Source organism: Hypomesus nipponensis, chromosome 28 (assembly GCF_054491055.1).
Source record: "Hypomesus nipponensis isolate SF chromosome 28, ASM5449105v1, whole genome shotgun sequence".
Taxonomy (NCBI): domain Eukaryota; kingdom Metazoa; phylum Chordata; class Actinopteri; order Osmeriformes; family Osmeridae; genus Hypomesus; species Hypomesus nipponensis.
Window position 1 is genome coordinate 13,337,757 of NC_140388.1, and position 22,244 is coordinate 13,360,000.

The following is a 22,244-nucleotide window of genomic DNA, read 5'->3' on the forward strand; positions in this document are numbered from 1 at the left end:
GGAGGAGGAGGAGGAGGGGAGGAGGAGGAGAGGAAGAGGAGGGGGGAATAAACAGATTTATTTGCCTGCTCCACAGTCTGATTATTTCGTCCCTTTTTCCTTTGTTCCAGACCTTATGAAACCCAAATGTCAAGTGAGGCAAGTGCTTCATATCAGTCCCTGTCAATCACAGCCCCCCCCTCTCTCCTCCAGCCCCCCCTCTCTCCCCCAGCCCCCCCTCTCTCCTCCAGCCCCCCCTCTCTCCTCCAGCCCCCCCTCTCCTCCAGCCCCCCCTCTCTCCTCCAGTCCCCCCCCTCTCCTTCAGCCCCCCCTCTCTCCTCCAGCCCCCCCTCTCCTCCAGCCCCCCTCTCTCCTCCAGCCCCCCTCTCTCCTCCAGCCCCCCCTCTCTCCTCCAGCCCCCCTTCTCTCCTCCAGCCCCCCTCTCTCCTCCAGCCCCCCTCTCTCCTCCTGCTGCTGGATTATTGGCTTCTCCACGAGGAGTGCCTCAGACGCCCAGGCTCACTCCAGCGCCACGCCGCCAAGCCCTCGCTGCTCCAACATAGGAACTTCATTTGGAGGTTGATGCGACGGAGATAGCAGAAGAGCTGCTTTCTGGAGGCGGACGGTGTGGGGGGGGGGGTTAGAGGGAATTATCTGGGGGAGGGATTAGGGGTACAAGGTGGGGAGGCTGGGCAGGATGGTATGTCCTTAATGCAGCACTCATCGCTGGCCTGATCCCCACAGGACTTTCTGACAGCCTATCACCAGCCCCGACATGTCTTCTAATCTAAACTATGCCCCCCCCCCCCCACACACACACACATAGACTCTTCACTGGCTTCATTAATAATAAAACATCATATCTGAATCTGATCCATCTGGACTGTGCATCACACATATGTGCATTCAAATATGTAGCTGAGCGATGTGATGTTCTAGTGTCTTCCTGACACAATCACACGTTTGTGTGTTTCTCTGTTCTGCACCATCTGAGTTGACATCTTCATTTTTCTCTCTCTTTTCCTATATAAATGAGCTCTGACCTTAAAGCCTCAGAGAAACTTTGCAAATCTGCCGACTGGTTTGGTCATTTCTCTTAACTCTCATTCTCATTCCTGTCAGCGAAGATGACTAGTATTTAAATTCAATAGAACCGGAACTGATGCTAGACTAATGGTGGGAAAACAAGCTGTTCAACTCTGGTGAGCCTTTGCCCACACCACTGGCCTGAGTAGGTGTTTAAATCTCTCCTCATTACCATGCCTCAAGTCTTAATCTTCCTCTGCAGCCCCTTAAACACGGAGCTAATCCCTGCCTGCAGCCCTGACAGGGGGGCTGGGAGGAGGATCCAGGAGGAAGCAGAGGTCCAGCACTGCTGGCTTGACTCCACAACAGACAGGGTAATCCTAGATCTCCTCACTCACACACAGATAAACACAAGAGATCGGGGTGTCTGAAAACTGGGAAATGTTTGGTGTGTGTGTGTGTGGGAGGGGTTGATGTAAGAAAAATAAATAAAACACAAGGAAGATAAAAAGGAAGTAAAGGTTTTGAACATGATAACTGTTACCTTTGTAATAAAGGCGTAAAAATAAACATTATTTATAAGTAATAAAATATATATTATATTTGTAAATGATGCATTCTGCTAACCCAGCTTGTTCCACAGTTCCCTGCTGTACAGAGATGTGTCTCACGAGGCTGCTGTGTGGGAGCAGGGAGGATGCTGGGAAGGCAGAGTGACTGAGGACACATGTCAGTGTGCCAGTTCCTGAGAGTATGGAAGGGTCTGAAGGGTCTAAATGGATCTCCGACTGGAGTTGTTGAAGCCGCTCTCTGCCCAGATTGGAAGCCATTATGGTACATTTAAAAGAATTACTTCCAGGATGCAATCACAAACTTGGATAGGTCATCAATAGCAACAAGATCAAAGCACAAAGACAGCGGTCTGTCTCAATCAGCCACCATACGGCAGGACAGAGTCTTTTACCAGATCACACACACACACGGACAAATACACAATACACACTGATACACGCTCACACAGGGTTACAGTAAAACGAGATCAGAACTGTTAGTCTCTGTGATAAAATATAAAAAATAACAAAATGAAAGAAAGAGGTTTCAGACAGAACACAGGTGCACACGTCAGACTAACCCTTGTATCTTGTATCTCTTCCTTTCCTGTCACGCTCACTCCCAGAAGCACAGGGTTAGGATCAGGAGTAGGCAGAGTCTGTGGTGAAACTGATTTAGTGAGTCCTTTAGTTCTGTCTGAATGTGTCTCCCCAGTCCAGCACAGGCCTGGCTGGCTGGAGGACAGGCACAGGGAACTGTGGGACATGGAATGTTGAGCCTGCAAATGAGGTCAATATGATTGGTTCATAAACAGAGCAGAACCCAAACAGCTTGGGGCAATGAGGGGGAAAATAGGCCTCACACACACACACACACACACACACACACACACACACACACACACACACACACACACACACACCCAGAACTCCCAACACACACACACACACACACACACCCAGAACCACCAACACACACACACACACACACATACCCAGAACCACCAACACACACACACACACACACACACCCAGAACCCCCAACACACACACACACACACACACCCAGAACTCCCAACACACACACACCCAGAACTCCCAACACACACAAACTAAAACTAAGCATGTGAAATGCAATCTCTTCCTGACACAAACATAAAAATGACAGTCGATGTGACACTTCCACTTTCAATAAAAAAAAAACATTAATAATAACAGTGACAGAATACCTTAAAGAAGGGGATATAGAAAACACAATTCTTACGCGCAGCAAAATAAGATTTTAACCCCACACCCATCCACTCCTTCTGTCTGTTTGCCAAAGGGAGTCTCCAGTATAATAAAATCAGATTACAAGACAATCACATTTATTTCCCATATATATTTTTATATATCTATATGAGGGGCTTGGGCAGCTGTGGCCTGGTGCTCTGAGCAGGAAGGTGTGTACTGTGTGTTCAGCTCATCCAGGACCACAACAGCCACCTAGCGCTGACACAGTCCTGATATCCAGCTGATCCCGCCCTGCCTTCCCTCTGCAGGAGTCTGGCTCCAGATCCCGCCCTGCCTTCCCTCTGCAGGAGTGGTTAGGGTTAGGGCTCATGGGCAAGGAGGGATACACATGCTTCCGGGGGCTAGGCCCTATTACAGCTTTATCATGTTTCATTGCACTTGATATGATCTAGAACGCCACTTCTGAATAACAGTAGAGGTGGGGAATGCGTGAATGGATATATCTGGACATGTCTTGCTTCTCTCATTTCTTTCTCGTCCTTGCCGCCCTGTTCCCCCCGCCGTGTCGAAGCTCTCGTTCCTCGTCCCTCCCGCAGCGTAGGAGCAGTCACAGCCCTCGTGTGCCTCATCCGTCCCTCCTTCGCCCCAAACTCTCATCCCTTCATTCTGAAGACAGACTGCCTGGACCTATTCTACTGGTGGTTTGTGTGAACGTGTGTGTATGTGTGTGTGTGAGTATGTGTGTTTGTATGTTTGTGTGTAAATGGATAAGTCATCTTGTTTACCCGCCACGGCATTGGGCAGCCATCGCCCGCCCACCTAAATGCCATGCAAATGCCGTGGCAGCCGTGAAGCTGCCAGTCAGGGCCTGTGGCATTCACAGCACACAGCACGCCGTTTAGAGCCGCAGCAGTCTTTACTAAATGAGAAATAAACCCTGGCTGTCCAGCAGCCATGTTTACACAACGACGACTCCCGAGGTGCAAGGAGCAGCAGAGGTGAAGAGAGAGAGAGAGACAGAGAGAGAGAGAGAGAGAGAGAGAGAGAGAGAGAGAGAGAGAGAGAGAGAGAGAGAGAGAGAGAAAGAGAGAAAGAGAGAAAGAGAGAAAGAGAGAAAGAGAGAAAGAGAGAAAGAGAGAGAGAGAATCAAGGTGTCTCCCTCCTCTACTACAGCCCCATTATGATGATGTGATTCAGGGGAGCGTTGATGGTTCTAATACCAGCTCCCAGGGCGGCGCGCCACCACGTTATTAAAGGCTGAGCCGTTCAGTGTACGAGGCCGCTGGGAGAGAACATGAGCCACGACAAAAGACATTTGATGAAAGAGAACAAAGTTAGACCACCATGGTACTTTTGGACTTTTACAGTCTCTTTTCCTGAATGCAAATATGAGACACATTATGTCTTTGATATATTTTTGGCGTCAACGTTTAAGCTTTGGGTCAGAGACAGAGAACAACGGCTCTACTAAAGTCTTGGCTTTCATGAGGTACTGTGTTTGAAGTACTATGTCAAATGCCAATTGACAAACGAAGGCCAACACTTAATGTTGGAAACCAGTAAGCAAGCCTATTACAGATCAGAAATGTATGTAGGATATTAATTCAGTGTGCCTGCCTGAAGTGAGATCGTTTTTCAGAGAAAATACGTAAACTTAGGACAGTTGTAATGAAAGTGCACACCACATAATGTGGTGTAGAGCAGTGGGTCTTCAACCCTGGTCCTCAGATGGGCCTGTCCTGTGTGGTCCCTGCTCCAACACACCTGATGAACCTCCAGTCATCCACACGTCTCCTGGTCTGTGATCTCTCCTGGACTGTGATCTCTCCTGGTCTGTCAGCTCTCCTGGTCTGTCAGCTCTCCTGGTCTGTCAGCTCTGCCCTCCTGGTCTGTCAGCTCTCCTGGACTGTGAGCTCTCCTGGTCTGTCAGCTCTCCTGGTCTGTCAGCTCTGCCCTCCTCACCAGTGTGTCGCCAGGCGCAGCTGCAACTGTAGCACGTCTGCTGAGGAACCTGTATGCTGCCAGGGGGAGTGGGAGCCGTGGGTCGAATCCCCCTGGGTTCCTGGGGAGCAAATATAAAACTGAGTTCACATGTTTGGTCAGAGCCTGGTGGTCTGACACCCAGCAGTCCTAAAACATCAGTCACATTGTGGAGATGCATTTACACAAACAAACCTGACCCTATAGCCTGAGCTCATGGCTGACCATCAGGGTCAAGAACACACAGACTGACCTCTGATGCTCCGGGTTACACACACACACACACACACACACACACACACACACACACACTCAGAAGCATCTGAAGTGTGAAGAAGCTCTTCAGTGAATAGTCGTGAGCTTCTGAATGACCAGTCCACAGGGCAGTGTGACGGGCTGCAGGGAGGCTCTCTGGGTTGGATAAACACTCATCTGGGTGGAGAGCTGTAATTACCTACTTATTGTGGCCTTGTTGGGACGATGACAGAAGCAGGGGTTCTCAGTATACCAGACAAGCTCATTAAGAATGATTTCCCCACTCGCTAGTTATTATTAACTCAACCGCAATTAAGTCTTAGAGGAGCACACACACTCCAAACGAACACGATTAGCCTTTTGGAGAAACTGCATTTAACGTTGATTGAGAGGGAGAAAGAGAGAGCAGGAGAGCGAGATGAGAGACAGAGAGTGGAAATGTATGTAGGGTACAAATACAGCCTGCAGCAGGCAAATCAGTTTCTTTGTGGTAGAATTTGCATAGACAGCAGTGAACTTGTTTGTTTAAACTTGTTTTGGCAGTGATGTAGACCCTGACTGACTTCTGATTGAGCACTGTCAGCATTATAAGTGGTGAGATGCTGAGAAGAACAGCATTTTCATCAAGTCACTAAGATAATAAGTTTGTGGATTTTTGTGTGGTTGTGTGACGTTTGGAAGTCAGTGTATGTTTGTGTACATTGTGTGTGTGTGTGTATGTGAGCATGATCACCCTTGATGACCCTGGCTGGAGAGTATTAAGGAATGTAGTTGTGACTCACCAGGAAGTGAAGGACTCCTCCTTCCTCGTCCATTGATCCCTGCTGCACTGTCCCACCCCTCAGTCCAGATGAATCACCACGTGCTCCTGCCGTGAGAGTCTGGAAACCACCTCACATGTCAAACAGGGATGTGTGTTGAACAAATGTCATAAAGCAACGCATCCGTTATCACTTTGGGTTGTGAGTACACACGCTCTCAGGAGACAGAATTAAATTGTGTGTTTGGCCGAGGAGAAGATGAGGAGGTCTCACGCTGACCTTTAAGATTCCCAGAGCTAAACTCCTGATTGGTCCCCAGTGACATGCAGACCTCTATCTGAACAAAGACAGAGTGTCCCAGAGCCACACCTCGGGGACAAGCAGTAATAAACTTCACACAAGTACACATTCCGTCCTTCTCACACACACACACACACCTCATCATCATCATCATCACCATCATCGTAGCTTAACTGAACACAGTGTAGACCACATGCTCTATGCTGAGGGCTGGTGCTGCTTCTTCCAGCCCGTGAGCCTGCCTCTACAGGAGTCAGTAATAACATGTTAGTACAACATGGAAAATGTGTGACTTTTCATTTTCATGATCAGCATTCATGTTCCCTGTGCTCTACTGTCATTTTGAATATGATTTGTGTTTTGTTTGTTTATTTGGTCTGTAAGAAATTGATAATGGACAATAACTATGTCTGTGCTTGAGGTGTCCCAGTGCTCCAGCTTTCATCACAACACTGAAACAGTGTGCCGCCTGAACGAGACCTGGGTGGCTTCTGTCTACGTCTGCCTGGACAAGCTGGAAGTTTGTGTGGACTGGAATCTAATATGAACCAACACAACTATTTCAAAGTTGGAGAATGAAAACAAACAATCTCAGATGTGAAATCCCCAAAGTAAATGTTGAAAATAATAAAGAATGATGCAGACCTGGTAGCTCGGGCATTTCCCTCCCTGGGGGAGTCTGGCTGTTCTTGTGGACACACACGAACAGAACTCACACGTTTACTGAAAGTGAGAAACACTCTTTCTCACACATCGACACACGCACACGCCACCACGAGAGGCCAAACTCCCACTCTAAGGTCCCACTCACCTCCTCCACAGGGAAGAAGAGAACGCATAAACTGCCAAACATCAACGATCTCATGACGTCATGACAACTCCACCCTAATCAGACAGGACAACACAGATCCTCACACACACTCCCTCACCCTCTCTCCCTCACCCACTCTCACTCACCCTCTCTCCCTCACCCTCTATCCCTCACCCTCTCTCCCTCACCCTCTCTCACTCACCCTCTCTCCCTCACCCTCTCTCCCTCACACTCTCTCCCTCACCATTCTCTCCTCACCCTGTAGAGAGCGTAGCCTCCCCTGTCTGAAGCAGACTCCATCCTAATGGACGTCACTAACTTTTCCTGCCGGTGCAGAGCTCTCGACAAGAGCTTCAATCAGCAGCCTCTAGAGCCCCTGCCCCCCTCCATCCTGCCCGCCACCGCCACCGCCACCGCCCCCTCTATCCTGCCCCCCCGCCCCTTCCATCCTGCCCCCCCGCCTCCTCCACCCTGCTCCCCCCCGCTGGAACACCCGCTAATCTCTACTCCGCCATGTGGAGGAGGCCTTTCATATTGTCTCCCCTATAGTTTTTTTTTTGATTCTTCTATCTTCCCCGGGCCCACCGCAAGTATTACCGTTACATTAACAGGTTGGCAGGGTGAGGATCAGGGCTCAATCTCTAGCCCAACCCCAGCCGCGGCAGCATAACCCCTCGGATGCTGTCTTCAAAGCCCGGCTCTCCTATTTCTGTTCGTCGACATATTTCCTCGGCAGAAGAGGGTGAAGGGAGATCTGCCGCATGCCTCTGGCTATCATTTTTGGATTAGAAGGCAATGTTTTTCGGGAGTGTAATTTTGCTGCATAATGAACCCGTGTCACAAGAGTAGTGAAGAGGTGGCACACAACACATGAAGTGGACTAGCTGACAAAAATATGGAAAAACTTTGCGTAAATATTAATAATCGTACGCAGCAGCTGAGAGTGTGTCTGCACATTTGTGTTTAAATATGACGATAATAATATATAGAATATAATATAATATAAATATAATAATCTTATCACAGCCAACAATTACCTTACCCTGATTAATAGAGACTCATTTTGATAGATTGTCCCACTTGGGAAATTGATATTCGGCAGTCCCATTTCACCACCCAGTATGGGCGTTGTGATAGGGAGAAGTAGGCCAGTCTGCAGACTAAATTGCAAATGTAGAAATCACAATGCTAAGGTGCTAATAACAACAGACATGCCATAAATGTTCATCATTTCTGGTAAACATGTTTGAAATTCACTGTCGAAAATGTTCCCTCACACGCCATAGCCAGCATAGTTTAATGAAAAAAAGGTACAAATCCTAAACAGATGCTATCCTATTATTTAAAAGATCCTTTATTGCCATTTCATATGCTAAACAGGTACGGAAGGAAAGAAAAAGCTTAACAGGAAGGGTATTATCCACCTGCTTGTCTTTTCTGAACCACCTGCTAAGGAATCACATCGGCCTTCGTTTCCTTTAGACGACCATTTGTCAAATCTTAAAATAAATTCTATCTGAGAAAGAAAAAGAGAGGACATTCAGATGCGATTTTAAAATGATTTTAACATGATGATTTTAACAGCCTCCCAAAATGATCGTGGGAATATATTTGTATTTCATAGGATTGTAACTCATGATGACACCATCAATAGTTTATTCTCTGCATATAGAAGAGTTGCTAATTCAAATTTTAAAAAGCTATTTAGATTAAATCGACATCAACTATTCATTTAACAGACAATATAAGCAGTTTGGAAAACCAAACCATTTTAATATATCTTCTAGAGAAAATAGTCTGGAGATGCAGTATTGTAGGTGTCATTATTATCGTGTGAACAAAGTCAACGAGTACTTTTATTCAAGGTGTTCTTACATTTAAAATGTCTTCCCATTAAGAAGCGGAATGTTTCACATTTGTAGATCATTGCAATATCCAGAAAGATGCATTAAAGTTGACAACCATTTCTAGTGTTAAATGTTAATGGCATGGCAGGCATGTGTACAGGTCGTCCTCTGGTACTAAGGAAATGTCTCCATCTGGTGGTCATTTTCTATAAGAGGCCAACATGCTGATGCAAAGGTACTTTTCAAATCCTAATGAGCTTTTGATGGTTAAAGTAAACTGATGTAGATATACTGATATAGATATACTGACTGATATAGATTTTCAGATTCCTTATGTTTGAATGCTTACGGTCTACGTTGAGACTCCAGGGCAGGAAGTTGTATTTATGTAATCTACATTTTTGTGTGAGGTTCTGCACAGACTGTGGCAACAAACCGATCAATTAATGTTTCATGGCAAAGTCAAAAAGTAAACTCTTTAACTCAAGTTAACGTTGTTAACCCTTGTGTGGTGTTCGGGTCTGTGGGACCCGTTTTCAGTTTTTATCAAAAGAAAAATGATATGATTAATTATTTTTTCAAACTGAGACTCATTGGCCTTGGCTCATTTTCTGTGAAGAACATATATCAGAACACATTTTCAATGACCACACACTGTACACCCCCCCTACACATTTATATTACATACGGGATGTTCGGGTCCACTGGACCCAGGGCTGATAAGTGTGTGTGTGAAAGAGAGAGAGAGTTTTGTAGTTCTGCTCCTGCCGTTCCCGCATAATGTTGCAAAGTTGTTGACAGATTCAAGCACCGACACCTGTCTGCTCTCACATTTTACTGTCTTGCGAAACCAATCTTTATTTCCTCATACTCTATCCCAGAGGTCTTCAACCCTGGTCCTCAGGGACCCCTGTCCTGCACGTTTTAGATGTTTTCCTGCTCCAACACACCTGATTCAAATGAATGGTCGTTAACAGACTTCTGCATAACTAGATAACGACACATTCATTTGAATCAGGTGTGTTGGAGCAGGGAAACATCTAAAACATGCAGGAGAGGGGGTCCTTGAGGACCTGGGTTGAAGACCTCTGCTCTATCCCATCTGCAAATTGGGGGTGGGACAATATAAATATAGCTTTGCCAGTGTGATTAGTCATCACAACTGATCAAGATGGCCAAAAGATTCTCTGCTCAGAGGGCCATGCAATTGATTTTGGAAGAGAGAGAAGCTTTTGATGATGATGTAGAGTTATTTCTGCAAATTCAGAGTCGGACAGTGACTTTGAAGAAGATATGAGATTGAGCATAAGCTAGTTCCAAAACGAAGACGAGCCCCAGGACCAACCGGTCATTAGTCAGCTCAAGGACCACCCCATCAGCAGCCAGCCCCACGACCAGAACAAGCCCGTTAGATAGCAAGTGAAGAAATATGGATGTCAAAATATGATGAAATTGAATGGCCTTCTAGCCCATGAAATGAGCCACAACGCATGGCTGCCAATGTGATAAGGATGCATCCAGGGCTAACACATGAGTAACAACACATGGTGCCTACTCATGTGCAGGACATCAAGTCTTCTTTTGAGCTTTTCATCCTAGATTCCATCCAGAAAATGATTCTGGATTGCACTCATTTAGAAAGAGGGCATGTTTTTGGAGAAAGGTAGAAAGAGATGGACCAACCCCATTGACATGTCTACTTTGGGGTTCTTATCCTTGCTGGACTTTTCAGATCCAAATGGGAATCCACTGAATCCCTGTGGGATGCAAAAACTGGCAGATAACTTTTCCGTGCAACAACGTCTCAGGAAAACTTCCACATAATTTCCAGGATTATCCGATTTGATAACCGAAACGACAGACCAGCTCGATGGCAGAGAGACAAGCTAGCTGCCATCAAGACAGTGTGAGACAAGTGGGTCACTGCCTCCCCCTGTTTTACGACCATGGGCCTAATGTCACAATTGATGTGTAGCTGATGCCATATAGGGGCCGCTGCCCCTTTAGGCAGTATATCTAAACCTGCAAATTATGGTATAAAGATCTCTGCTACCTGTGATGCCACTTCCTCATATGCTTGAAACTTACAAGTCTACACAGGGAAGCCTGATGGAGGAAAAAATCAAGGAATGAGAGTTCGGCTTGTGTTGTGTAAACTGACCTGAATGGGTTACATTTCTAAGGAAATTCAAATTGCCTAAATACAAATCTATAGTTATGAAAAACCTCCTTCATTTGTAGATTTGTTGACTGTTTTTCCATTCTGAATTTGATTATAACTGATTTCTTTCTTTTTTTACATGTTACAAACAAAAAACGAGTAGCACTTTAATTCATTCATGTAATCTAACAAAAGTAAAGGGCAATTATTAACAATATATGCTGTTTATATTGCTTGTAATTGGGATGAAGTAAACATCTGTTGAGTATTTTAACTTAAAATATTTGATTGTGAGGAATTAAAACCCCCAAAATGCAGCGGGTCCACCAGACCCACGAACACTGGCTGAGTTACTAAAATGTGAACACCACACAAGGGTTAAAGGCATTGTTCACTGTTATGTTGGCATGCTTGAAAGATGAGACTGGAAATGAAATAAGCCTATCTGGAAACATCCCGTTTATATGCCATGTCTGACCTCTAGTGGCCACAGCCCACCACTGCATATTCGAACTTCAATGTCACGGTAAATTTCAAGGTAATCAATACAAATGATCAGAAATGCAAAGGTTAAAAAAACCTGACAAAAATTAAATTGCCTACTTAAATAGTGACATGAAACGAACAAAAGGACAAGATAACAATAATGTCGTTATCACACAACCTTGGGGGTTAATGCCCAGCGTTATAGGTTACCAAACTTCATTATTATTATGCCATTATTGCAACTGAATATTAACACATTCCGTATAGTAACTGACATTATAGGATACGCGTGTAGCAGCAAATGTAGTCGCTAGACGGTGCTTCAGCGCCTCTGTAGAAGCAGGCCTGCAGCCCCATCCTCCCACTGCCCGACCCAGCTGACGTAACAGCTCGCTCCAGCCCCTGTACAAGTCACTGCGTTCCCCGATGCAGGCTGCATCGCTTCACCCGGACAGAAAAACACATTCCCAGTGGTAAGGATTATTTGCATAATGCAGCTAGAACTCGACATAGGTGGATACTTCTGAAGTGACGTTTGTCAGCTGAATCAACGTGAGTTCAACGTTTTATTTGGGTATTTAATATAAAAAGGGCTTTAGAAGGAGAAATTAGAGAATTGCTGAGTTGCGTTACCAGCATCGCATCGGGTGTGGAGAAATGATGCTGACATTACCGCTAGTAACGGTTTAGATGCAACAATGCTAAATAACGTAGGCTTCCAAATGTTTTCACTGACAATGCAGTTGATTGAACACATTCTCTGATATATAGAATACACTGATAAAGACTGGTAGTTTGTGTTTATTGGCGACGAAAACAGTGTCTGTGCACCCGTTAAAAACAATAGGGTATTTGTATCTTATCTTCACGTGTGCCAAATATAACACATCGTGGCTGTTGTATAACTGTCCTACAAATAGCCTAATATATGGATTAATTACTGATGAATTATGTCCTTCGAAATGACAAATAGGTTATGGGGTAGCATGTCGCACTTCGCGTAGAACAAAGGCCGTAGCGAACGCTGAAGGTAACTGTCATCTTGACATCCTCCTTGTGTGTGTTGTGTTGCCAAGTCTGAACATATGAATGTTAGGATAGGTCCATTTACCTGAATGTTTACAGTCCTGAAACGGTCAGGGAATCACCCGTTTGGTGTTGCCACACACGGTATCTGTGTGTATGACATCGATGCCACCACATCGATCTCGGGCCGCTTTCAGGCTGTAGGCTGTAGGGCAGCGGTGTTGTGTTGCACAAGCTCATACACCAAGCCTTAAATTCTAATTCACGTTATTCGATGTAAGAAACAGATTTAGGCCAGGGTTTATCGGCGTCAACCATATACGCACTTCAAATTATAAAAAAGCGGACATCAACTGTCATGAGTGACAAGTCTATAGACGTTTTACTATCTGTTATCGGCCTGCAGTAGTCTTGTCAATGTGCCTCGCCTGATGCTATGCTAACTGCTTGAGCCAGTTTCGGGCTGAGAAGCAGCCGGGAGCAGTCACTGGAGATGTGTCGCTTGTTTTCTCGTTACGTAAGCATCTTTCCCCACAGACTGTCACTGCTAAGGAACATTCTAGCCAGACTGTTGCATAGCCTGTAGCCAGCCAATACAATTACGTTAATCACAAAAAAGGTCAATGGTTAAGAAGATTGTAGGCTATCTACGATCGGTAGTTGGTAGTAGGTTGATACTCTACAGTGAATCTCAATTTCAGCTCTCCAGGATATTTAGGTAGAGTAAAGAGTTTACGAGTGCCTAAGAGTGGCCTCTTGGAAACAAAATCAAGAGCTTTGTTTTCTGCAAACACGCTAATTAAAACAAAATCAAATTATTTATAGACAATCAAATAATTTTATATAAACTTGACTTGATATCACAGGACAATATTAAGGCCTTCAGGAAGGGTGTGTGTACGTGCGAGCACGTGTGCTCTTTAAGTTAAGCTCTTACCTGATCATCCACAGGTCTGAGAGGTAAAGCTCTTCAGCTGAGAGGAAGACACGCACACACACCTGACAGTCCTGTCTGCTTCTCTTCTCACTCTGACCTGACAAGGGAACACGACAAGGGAACACGACTGTGTGTGTGTGTGTGTGTGTGTGGGTGGGTTATCAGGGGAGGAAGAACAAGGCTGATCTGTTATTGTTAAACAATTATATGGACGCCCATAAATAGTGCCTCTAAACTGACTGTCTGAGAGAGATACCCGAGAGACAAGGTCTGTAAGTTGCAGTTGTGTGTGATGATACTGCAGCTACATTGCTTCACGAGGCAGCCCACAATAATGTGTGAAATAGAATATGAAGCGTGTGTGTGTAGAGAGAGAGTGTGTGTGTAGAGAGAGAGTGTGTGTGTAGAGAGAGAGTGACCATCCGAGTCTGCTAGCAGGTTGTGTAGCGGTGCTCTGGCCCGCTACTCAGAGCACACAGCAGCTGCAGGGGCACATCTGGGGATGTGCCTCCTCTTACATCACTTCCTGTCTGCAGAGTGAGCACACTCACTGATGCGTTTCCGATCTCACATCGTTGTGATCCAGTGTTAGCGATTGGGTGAATCTGTTGCGTTTGCCTCTCAAAACAAGTCACAGAAGTGAATTCTTGCTGGATTAATTTTCCTGGAGTTAGTTTCGACATGGTCTGCTCTTAATAATCTTACATATGCCTCACGGCTGGTTCCCTGTCTGGCTGTTCAACCCTTAAATAACCGTATCCATGCACAGGACTTTACTGTGAGGGTAGAAAGACTTATTTACACGGGTATTTCTGTTTGTGTACAGATGGCTGTCTGGGACAGTTCTGGTCAACCTGTGGTGTGTGTTTGAAGGAGCAGATTTAGAAGGAGGCTGTGGAGTCTGACGTTACTGACCGACCCCGTCCACACCCAGCTCAGACTGCTGGACACTGTGTCTGTGTCTGACTCAGCCAGACTGTGGTTTACTGGCCTGCTCTGAACTTGTTCTATTACCTGACGACATGAGCTATTATCATCTCTACTGTCTGGGTCAGGCACATAGTCCCAAGTTAGCATCTACAGTAGTTTTGACTTTTTAATGAAACCTTTCTTTTCCCATGGTTGTTTCCTGCTTGACTTGAATCCATGAAGAGAGTGAGACCAACTCGAGGAGACGTAGAAAAAGGAGATGATCAGGAGTAGATGAGAACTTGTCTAGTGATAGTGATACTAGTGATAGTATCCTGCACTCAAGCGTAATGTAAATTGTATGATATCTGTTGGGTGGTACATCTCTGGTTCGACACTGCTCCCCTCCCATCCTTCCTTCCTCTTAGAATGTGGTCATGATGATGTAAGAGTGAGGAGGCGGGGCCTAGCAGGATGTCCTTTGTTACATTTTACATTTATGTATTTAGCAGACACTTTTATCCAAAGCGACTTCCAAGAGAGAGTTTTACAAAAGTGCATAAGTCACTGATCATAACAACAAGATAGCCCCAAACATAGCAGGTAGCCAAACATGAAGCATACATTGTGAAACCAAATAAGTCCCAAAGGGAAGAACAGTAATAGCATGTAGTTAGACAAGTTACAATTAAACAGCAAGAACCTCAAAAGTGCACGCGTGGAAAAAGCAAGCAACAATAATACATATTTCACAGCGAGTACAATCATTTTAAGACAGTTACAAAAAAACAACAAGAGCAACAAGTCTCTTAATAAGAGTCATTGTGATCCTGGAGGAAACTAACATCAGGTCCAGCCAAGCATTCCTAAGTGCCGTTGTACTCCCGGAACAAGTGCGTCTTGATTCTTTTCTTGAAGGTGGGGTTGTTTCCCCCCACCCTGGTGGGCGCTGCTTTCCCTTTCCTAACATTCTGTCTGTCTGTCTGTCTGTCTGTCTGTCTGTCTGTCTGTCTGTCTGTCTGTCTGTCTGTCTGTCTGTCTGTCTGTCTGTCTGTCTGTCTGTCTGTCTGTCTGTCTGTCTGTCTGTCTGTCTGTCTGTCTGTCTGTCTGTCTGTCTGTCTGTCTGTCTGTCTGTCTGTCTGTCTGTCTGTCTGACTGTCTGACTGTCTGTCTGTCTGTCTGTCTGCCTGCCTGTCTGCCTGTCTGTCTGTCTGTCTGTCTGCCTGTCTGTCTGTCTGTCTGTCTGTCTGTCTGTGTGATATGACCCCCTTCTTTCTTTTTCTCTGGATCTTCCAGCAGGGTTTCCGGTAGAGAGACTCTCTTTCTCTCTTTATTCTCTCTCTTTCTGTCCCTCCCTCCCTCAGAGAGCAGTAGACAGGGTGAGGGGACTTCTAGAGAGAGACTAGTGAGTCATGGGAAATACAGGACCAACCCAGAAGCCTGGATGTGTTTGTCTGGAAACAGATTTAGGAAACTATACAAGTAATTTATGATTTTAGAAGACTGAATCCCAGATATTCCCTGTCTGTGTTTGTCATCACCATAGGTTCTGCTGGGCAGCCTAGTGAGACTAGAACGCTATCCCTTCTCAGTTCCTCACTCCCTGGAGCTATTTTAGCCTCCATCATTTAATATCATTACGGTATCCATGGTTACCGTATGAGTTCCTTGTGAGTTTCCCAGCCGTTGGATCAGCATAATCTGCTGCTTCTAAACTTTAATCTAAAGTGTTGATGAGAGAGCCGTGATGTATCCAGTTCATTTACCACATCACTTTGCTGTCGTATTTCTGTCACCTTGTGCTTGTGTTTAGACAACTAGCTTAACTATCTTAAAAAGGCTTAAAACATCTGCCTGAGCTGGTTCTAATGTTACATAAATACACTGTGCAATTGAATGGGAAATGTTGACTGGTACTGTACGATCAGAAATATTACATATTTGTGGTCGTACAGCCACTGTGTTCTATTGGTGTTTGTTGCTTCAAATTTCAACTTCATACAATGCCACATACACCCCCCCCCACACACACACACCGAGACAGATTCCTGCCTTTATAGTTAGATGATGATCTCATAGGCCTGTTTTGCAGTCAGTAGTGTGTCTGGCTGCAGTAGTTAACAGACCTCACCTCACCTCTATCTCCTCCACACTCACTGCTGCATGGTGCCTCTCGCTGTTTAACAACAAATGATGGATGTTTTTTTTCCATGGATACTTTTGACTCCGTACATTTACTCATTTAGCAGACACTCTTATCCAGAGATCCGTAGGTGTGGAGATACTGGTGTGTGCGTGTCTGTGTGTGTCTGGTGTGTGTGCGTGAGCAAACGTGTGAGGGATGCATAGTTGTGTGTTAATATCCTCTCCCTCTCTCCCTCCAGATGTTCCTCTCTGACCCCAGGCTGGACTCGCCCATCCTCTCCTCCCACATCCCGGGCTCTGCAGCCCTGGGCCTGGCCTCCGTCTGATCCTACAACCTCAACACCTCCTGGCCCTGCGCTACACCTCTCTCTCCTCCCAGCCTCCCCTCACCTCTCCCCCAGCCTCCCCTCACCTCTCCCCCAGTCCCCAGCCTCAGGCCCCTAGCCTCCCCCACCCCACCCCCAGTAGCCCACCAACAGCTTGCCAACCAAGACCCCAGGGAGGACCATGGACAGCCCCTCCAAGCTGTCCGGGGAGACCCTTATTGTGCATCACATCCCCCTGGTCCACTGCCAGGTGTCAGGGGGACGGCAAGGGGGCTGCGGGGGGTCGCTGCGGAGGAGCAACCCCTTCAGCCCCCCGGAGAACCTGGGCCTCAGCCGCACCACCTCCCTGCCCGAGAGAGACGTGCTGCAGAGGGAGGCGCTGCTCTACAGCAGCCTGGTCCACGCCTCCTGCCCGCCTGGAGGAGGAGGAGGAGGAGGGGGAGGGGGGAGGGGAGGGAGCACGGCCAGCGACGACTCATCCTACACATCGTCCAACTCGGGGGATCAGCCAATCACGGCTCACACGCTGCCCAGGACAAAGCCCAGGAACCACAGCAACCGTCTCCGTCACAACCCCTTCCTGCTGAACACCGAGAACGAGGAGGAGGAGGAGGAGGACGACGGAGACAACCTCAACGGTTACCTGGAGGACTCCTCTTTCCATCTCCACGGCAATGCAAACTCCACCCTCGACGACGGGGTGGCACCCTTCCACCTCCACGACCTGGGGTTCCCCCCCGAGCCCTTCCTGCTGCACGGCACTCTGGGAAAGCCCTGGGGGTCCAGCAGCCGGGAGTCTCTCAGCGGCACGACCTCCGACCTCTCTGCTCACCTGGAGACCCTGGACCTGCTGGGATTGGACAGCCAGCGTCGCCACGGCAGCAGCGGCTCCAACATGTCGATGGACTGCGGGGAGCAGGAGTGGGGCGAGGATGAGGAAGAGGAAGAGGAGGACCATCCCAAGACAGGCTCCTGCTCCTCCAGCTGCTCTGCGCCTCGCTGCTCCTGCAGACCATCCCGGACGTGCCCCCAACATCCCGACTTCTCAGAGCCCTACTCAGACTGCCAGCTGGGCTACGGCAGCGACTCGTCCTGCAACAGCTCTGACGGCGTGCTGGTTAATTTCAGCGCCATCTTCAACAAAATGAACAACAGCGTCCCCACCAAAGTAGCGCCTGGACCCTCTCCCAACCTCAACAGCTCCGCTCAGCACTCCTGTATCTCAGAGCCGGGTGGGAGGCAGGGCAGCTGCCATGGGGGTGGGGCCTTCTACCTGGACCTCCACACCTCCCCCACCGATCCCCCCAAGCCCCTGCATGCCCCCTCCAACACCCTGCCCGTCTATCTCCAGGAGACCCCCCCTTCCACCACATCCCCCTGCACCTGCTCCGCGCAGCACCAGGGGCTGCTGGACCTGGACGACAACTGCAACTCCTACCAGAAGCTGGGGGAGGCAGGGTCCTGCCTGCAGAGCCAGGCCAGGCTGGTGGTGGCCACCCAGAACTACTACAAGCTGGTGACCTGTGACCTCTCGTCCCAGTCCTCGCCCAGCCCTGTGGCCTCGTCCGTCACCAGCTGCTCTGACGAGCACAGCAAGGAGAGCCCCACCCCCACAGAGTACTTCCTGTTCAGACACCAATCCGAGGAGGGGAGCGGGGCCAGGGAGGAAGACCAGGAAGACGAGGACCGACAGTCACCGAAGGTAGGAGGAGACCAAGGGAGGTTCTAGGTGATTCTAAGCAGTGCACGGACAATCTCTTATGCCATATCAGGAGTAGGGTATTCTGTTTCAGATGTAATATTTCTATCTTGGCCTCAAATATTCTTTCCACAAAGGAGAAAGAGAAGAAGTGAGGTGGGTGTGAGGAGATTTGGAATGTTCTATTGTCGTCTGAGGCGGGGGGGTGTATGCGTGGAGTTTCTGTTTAGTATGCGTGGCTCAGCTGCTTGTGATGAGCCGGTGTGTGTTGACCCAGTACTCTGAAACAGTACAGTAAATATACACAGTAGCTATGCAGTATGTTGTGTGATGCCTCATCCCATACCTGTTCTGTGTTTCTGTTCTCAGCGTGATGAAGAGGAGGAGGAGGAGGAAGTGAGCAGGGCAAAGCGAGACCTGGCCGGTAGTGCTCCAGCCCCAGGTGTGATCGAGGGTCAGGTGTACGTCAACATCTCCCCTCCCATTGGCTGCCGTGCCGACATCGGGGGCGGGGTTTCCGGGGGGCATACCCGTTCCCGTAGCTACGACCGCAGCCTGGCCCATGCCCCGCCCCCCGGGCTGGGCCCTCTGGAGCGCATGCTGAGCTGCCCCATGCGTCTGAGCGAGGGCGCCGGCCACGCCCTCGGCCAGGCCACGCCCCTCAGGGTCACCTCCTTTGCTGAGATGGCCCGCTGCAAGCGCCGGACCGGGGCCTTGCCCTTGCTGAGGACGGGGACAGACACCCTGTCCTCCGGTCCCCCCGCCCCCTCCTCGGCTGAGCCCTCCCCCCCGGCGGAGCAGCTGGACCCGGGCTCCTCCCCACCCCCCTGTCCCCTCACACGCTGCTACAGCCAGGGGAGCACCGAGGCCCGGGAGACACGCTCCAGGACTGGAGGTAGGGAGGCAGACTGAAGGCAGGAGTACTGACTGGAGGAAGGAAGGTAGACTGGAGGCAGGAGTACTGACTGGAGGCAGGAAGGTAGACTGGAGGCAGGAGTACAGACTGGAGGCAGGAAGGTAGACTGGAGGCAGGAGTACTGACTGGAGGCAGGAAGGTAGACTGGAGGCAGGAGTACAGACTGGAGGCAGGAAGGTAGACTGGAGGCAGGAAGGTAGACTGGAGGCAGGAGTACAGACTGGAGGCAGGAGGGTAGACTGGAGGCAGGAGTACAGACTGGAGGCAGGAAGGTAGACTGGAGGCAGGAGGGTAGACTGGAGGTAGGAGTACAGACTGGAGGCAGGAAGGTAGACTGGAGGCAGGAAGGTAGACTGGAGGCAGGAGTACAGACTGGAGGCAGGAAGGTAGACTGGAGGCAGGAGTACAGACTGGAGGCAGGAGTACAGACTGGAGGCAGGAGGGTAGACTGGAGGCAGGAGTACAGACTGGAGGCAGGAGGGTAGACTGGAGGCAGGAGTACAGACTGGAGGCAGGAGGGTAGACTGGAGGCAGGAGTACAGACTGGAGGCAGGAAGGTAGACTGGAGGCAGGAAGGTAGACTGGAGGCAGGAAGGTAGACTGGAGGCAGGAGTACAGACTGGAGGCAGGAAGGTAGACTGGAGGCAGGAAGGTAGACTGGAGGCAGGAAGGCAAAACGTGTCTCGTATTGAGTTCCGCATTTACTGTTTCTAGTTAAATGGTATTAAGACAGATAGGGATGATTTAATATTGAAGTACAATGTACAACGCACAGTAGTAATACTCCCTTCTAAGTTAAACAGAAATGACTGAGCTGGTATTCGTTTATACTGATTAAGAAGTATTTCCTTCCTGTGTCATGGGAGGGTCAAAGGTGGCTGTAGGTGGTTGATCATTAATAGCTTCTCGCTCCATGTTAAACTCATACTGTGTATGTGCACCTCACAGATACACACACACGCACACACACACACAGCTAAGACCAGAACCAGGTGAGGACACCATAACAGGTGAACGAACCGCGTGTGTGAAAGTTTGTGTGTGTGTGTGTGTGTGAGGCGGATGGAGGGATGAAGGGGGGAAGTTTCAGAGCTCTGAGGAAGAGGATAGTCTAAAGAGCTAGCCAGGTTCATCCATCCAACTCTGATTTAAACACTTTGTAATCTAAGGACTTAATTTCTAAATTGAGTCAATTCCTGCGTGTGAGTTATTCATTAATCCTGGAATACAGTGTAGGATACAAGATGTTGGCTGTTTTGAGAAGTTAGGTAGGCAACTGTATACTGCAGGAATTGTTATTGCTCATTTTGCATTCCTGCATTGAAAGGCACATTGGTCTGGAGAGAAGCACTTGCTGGCTAATGATGTGGGTTGGTGTTCGGGGTGAGCAGCCCTGAGGGGGCTAATCGATTCACCCATGAAATAGGAGAGGAGGGGGAGGGAGGGAGGGAGGGAGGGAGGGAGGGAGGGAGGGAGGGAGGGAGGGAGGGAGGGAGGGAGGGAGGGAGGGAGGGAGGGAGGGAGGGAGGGAGGGAGGGAGGGAGGGAGGGAGGGAGGGAGGGAGGGAGGGAGGGAGGGAGAGAGAGAGAGGTAGAGGGGGTGGGAACATGGGTGTGAGTGTGTGGTGTACTTGGGCGAGAGACATTCAGTCTGTGAGACAGAGGTCTCTCTGAGAACAGTCCAGGGTGTGTTGGCTATGATTCTATCATGCAGCTCAGCGCTGCCCCTGGAGGCTGACAGGGTCCCTGCACCCAGCTCAGCGCTGCCCCTGGTGGCAGACAGGGTCCCTGCACCCAGCTCAGCGCTGCCCCTGGTGGCAGACAGGGTCCCTGCACCCAGCTCCAGTGACACTCATGAGCTGGCCAGGGGAGACAAACAGCTTGCGCAATGTCTCCAACGTCACACAGAAAAACACACTGAACACACACGTTAACACATGCGTACACACACTGACAGACTGAAACAGGCTAACACACACATAAAGGAGAAGCTCTAGAAGTGAGGCTGTTTCTGCAGTAGGACAGTGACGCAGTACTGCAGGTGTATTCTCTGTGTGTGTCTGTCTGTGTGTGTGTCTGCCTGTGTGTGTGTCTGCCTGTCACAACACACCTTGTGTCTTACAGCGACTGTTTGTGATAATAACTGTTGAATCATGATGACGCATTTTCTGTTTGTTTTTTATGGACACAACTCCCCCTTGGTGTTACCAATCTGCTTCTTTTAGAATGTTCATAATTCTGTCTGATTTGAAGATGTAGCCTTTAAGAGGAGAATACTGTATGTGAACATATAGAGAGCTGGAGGATTGTTGAGAAGGGAGCTGTAAGAAAATGAAAAAACCTATTCTGACCTTGTGTGTCTTATTTTCTGTCTTCTGCTCTAATTCTCTGTCCTCTTCTCTCTTCCTTCCTCCATCCCTCTCTCCATCTGCCCCTTCATCTGTCATTGTCCTTTCAATTCTCCATTCCTCTTTCCTTTCTCTCTTTCATTATGTCCCTCTCTCTCCTCTCCTCACTCTATCTCTTGTTCTCTCCCTCTCTCTCTCTCCCATTACTTCCTCCCTCCCTGTCTCCCTCCAGGCTCTCTGTCCTGTTCTCCAGACTGCTGCCCGGCCGTGGTGCGCTACAGCAAGGACCAGCGTCCCACCTCCCTCCCCATCCAGCCCTTCACCTTCCACCACCAGTTCTCCAGGCCCCAGCCCAAGCCCCTGCTGCCCCTGCTCACAGGCTACATGTCTGGGATGCAGGCCCGCTCCAGCTCCGGGGGCTCTGGAGGTCCGGAGGGGGATGAGGAAGCCGACGAGCCCCAGGACAGGCCTGGCTGCTCGGGTGCGGCGGCGTTGGCCCCCCCTGGCTCGGTCCGGCCTTCTCCTCTGGGGAGCTACTCCCCCGTCCGC

General features: G+C 48.6%; 1 protein-coding gene and 1 pseudogene across 2 annotated transcripts in view; both read left to right on the plus strand.

The window, feature by feature from the left end:
- The first annotated feature begins 10,025 nt into the window (after nt 1–10,025).
- Nucleotides 10,026–16,733, plus strand: LOC146220145 (uncharacterized; annotated as a pseudogene).
- Nucleotides 11,820–22,244, plus strand: part of rusc2 (RUN and SH3 domain containing 2) — a 21,319-nt gene continuing 10,894 nt past the window's right edge. For both annotated transcript variants that reach the window (XM_084694844.1, XM_084694845.1), the window contains exons 1-4: nt 11,820–11,942; nt 16,647–18,435; nt 18,802–19,327; nt 21,928–22,244. The exon at nt 21,928–22,244 is cut by the window's right edge and continues 271 nt beyond it. In XM_084694844.1, the coding sequence (XP_084550970.1) occupies nt 16,915–18,435; nt 18,802–19,327; nt 21,928–22,244 (2,364 nt within the window). In that variant the 5' untranslated portion in view covers nt 11,820–11,942; nt 16,647–16,914. The remainder of the gene's footprint in view (nt 11,943–16,646; nt 18,436–18,801; nt 19,328–21,927) is intronic.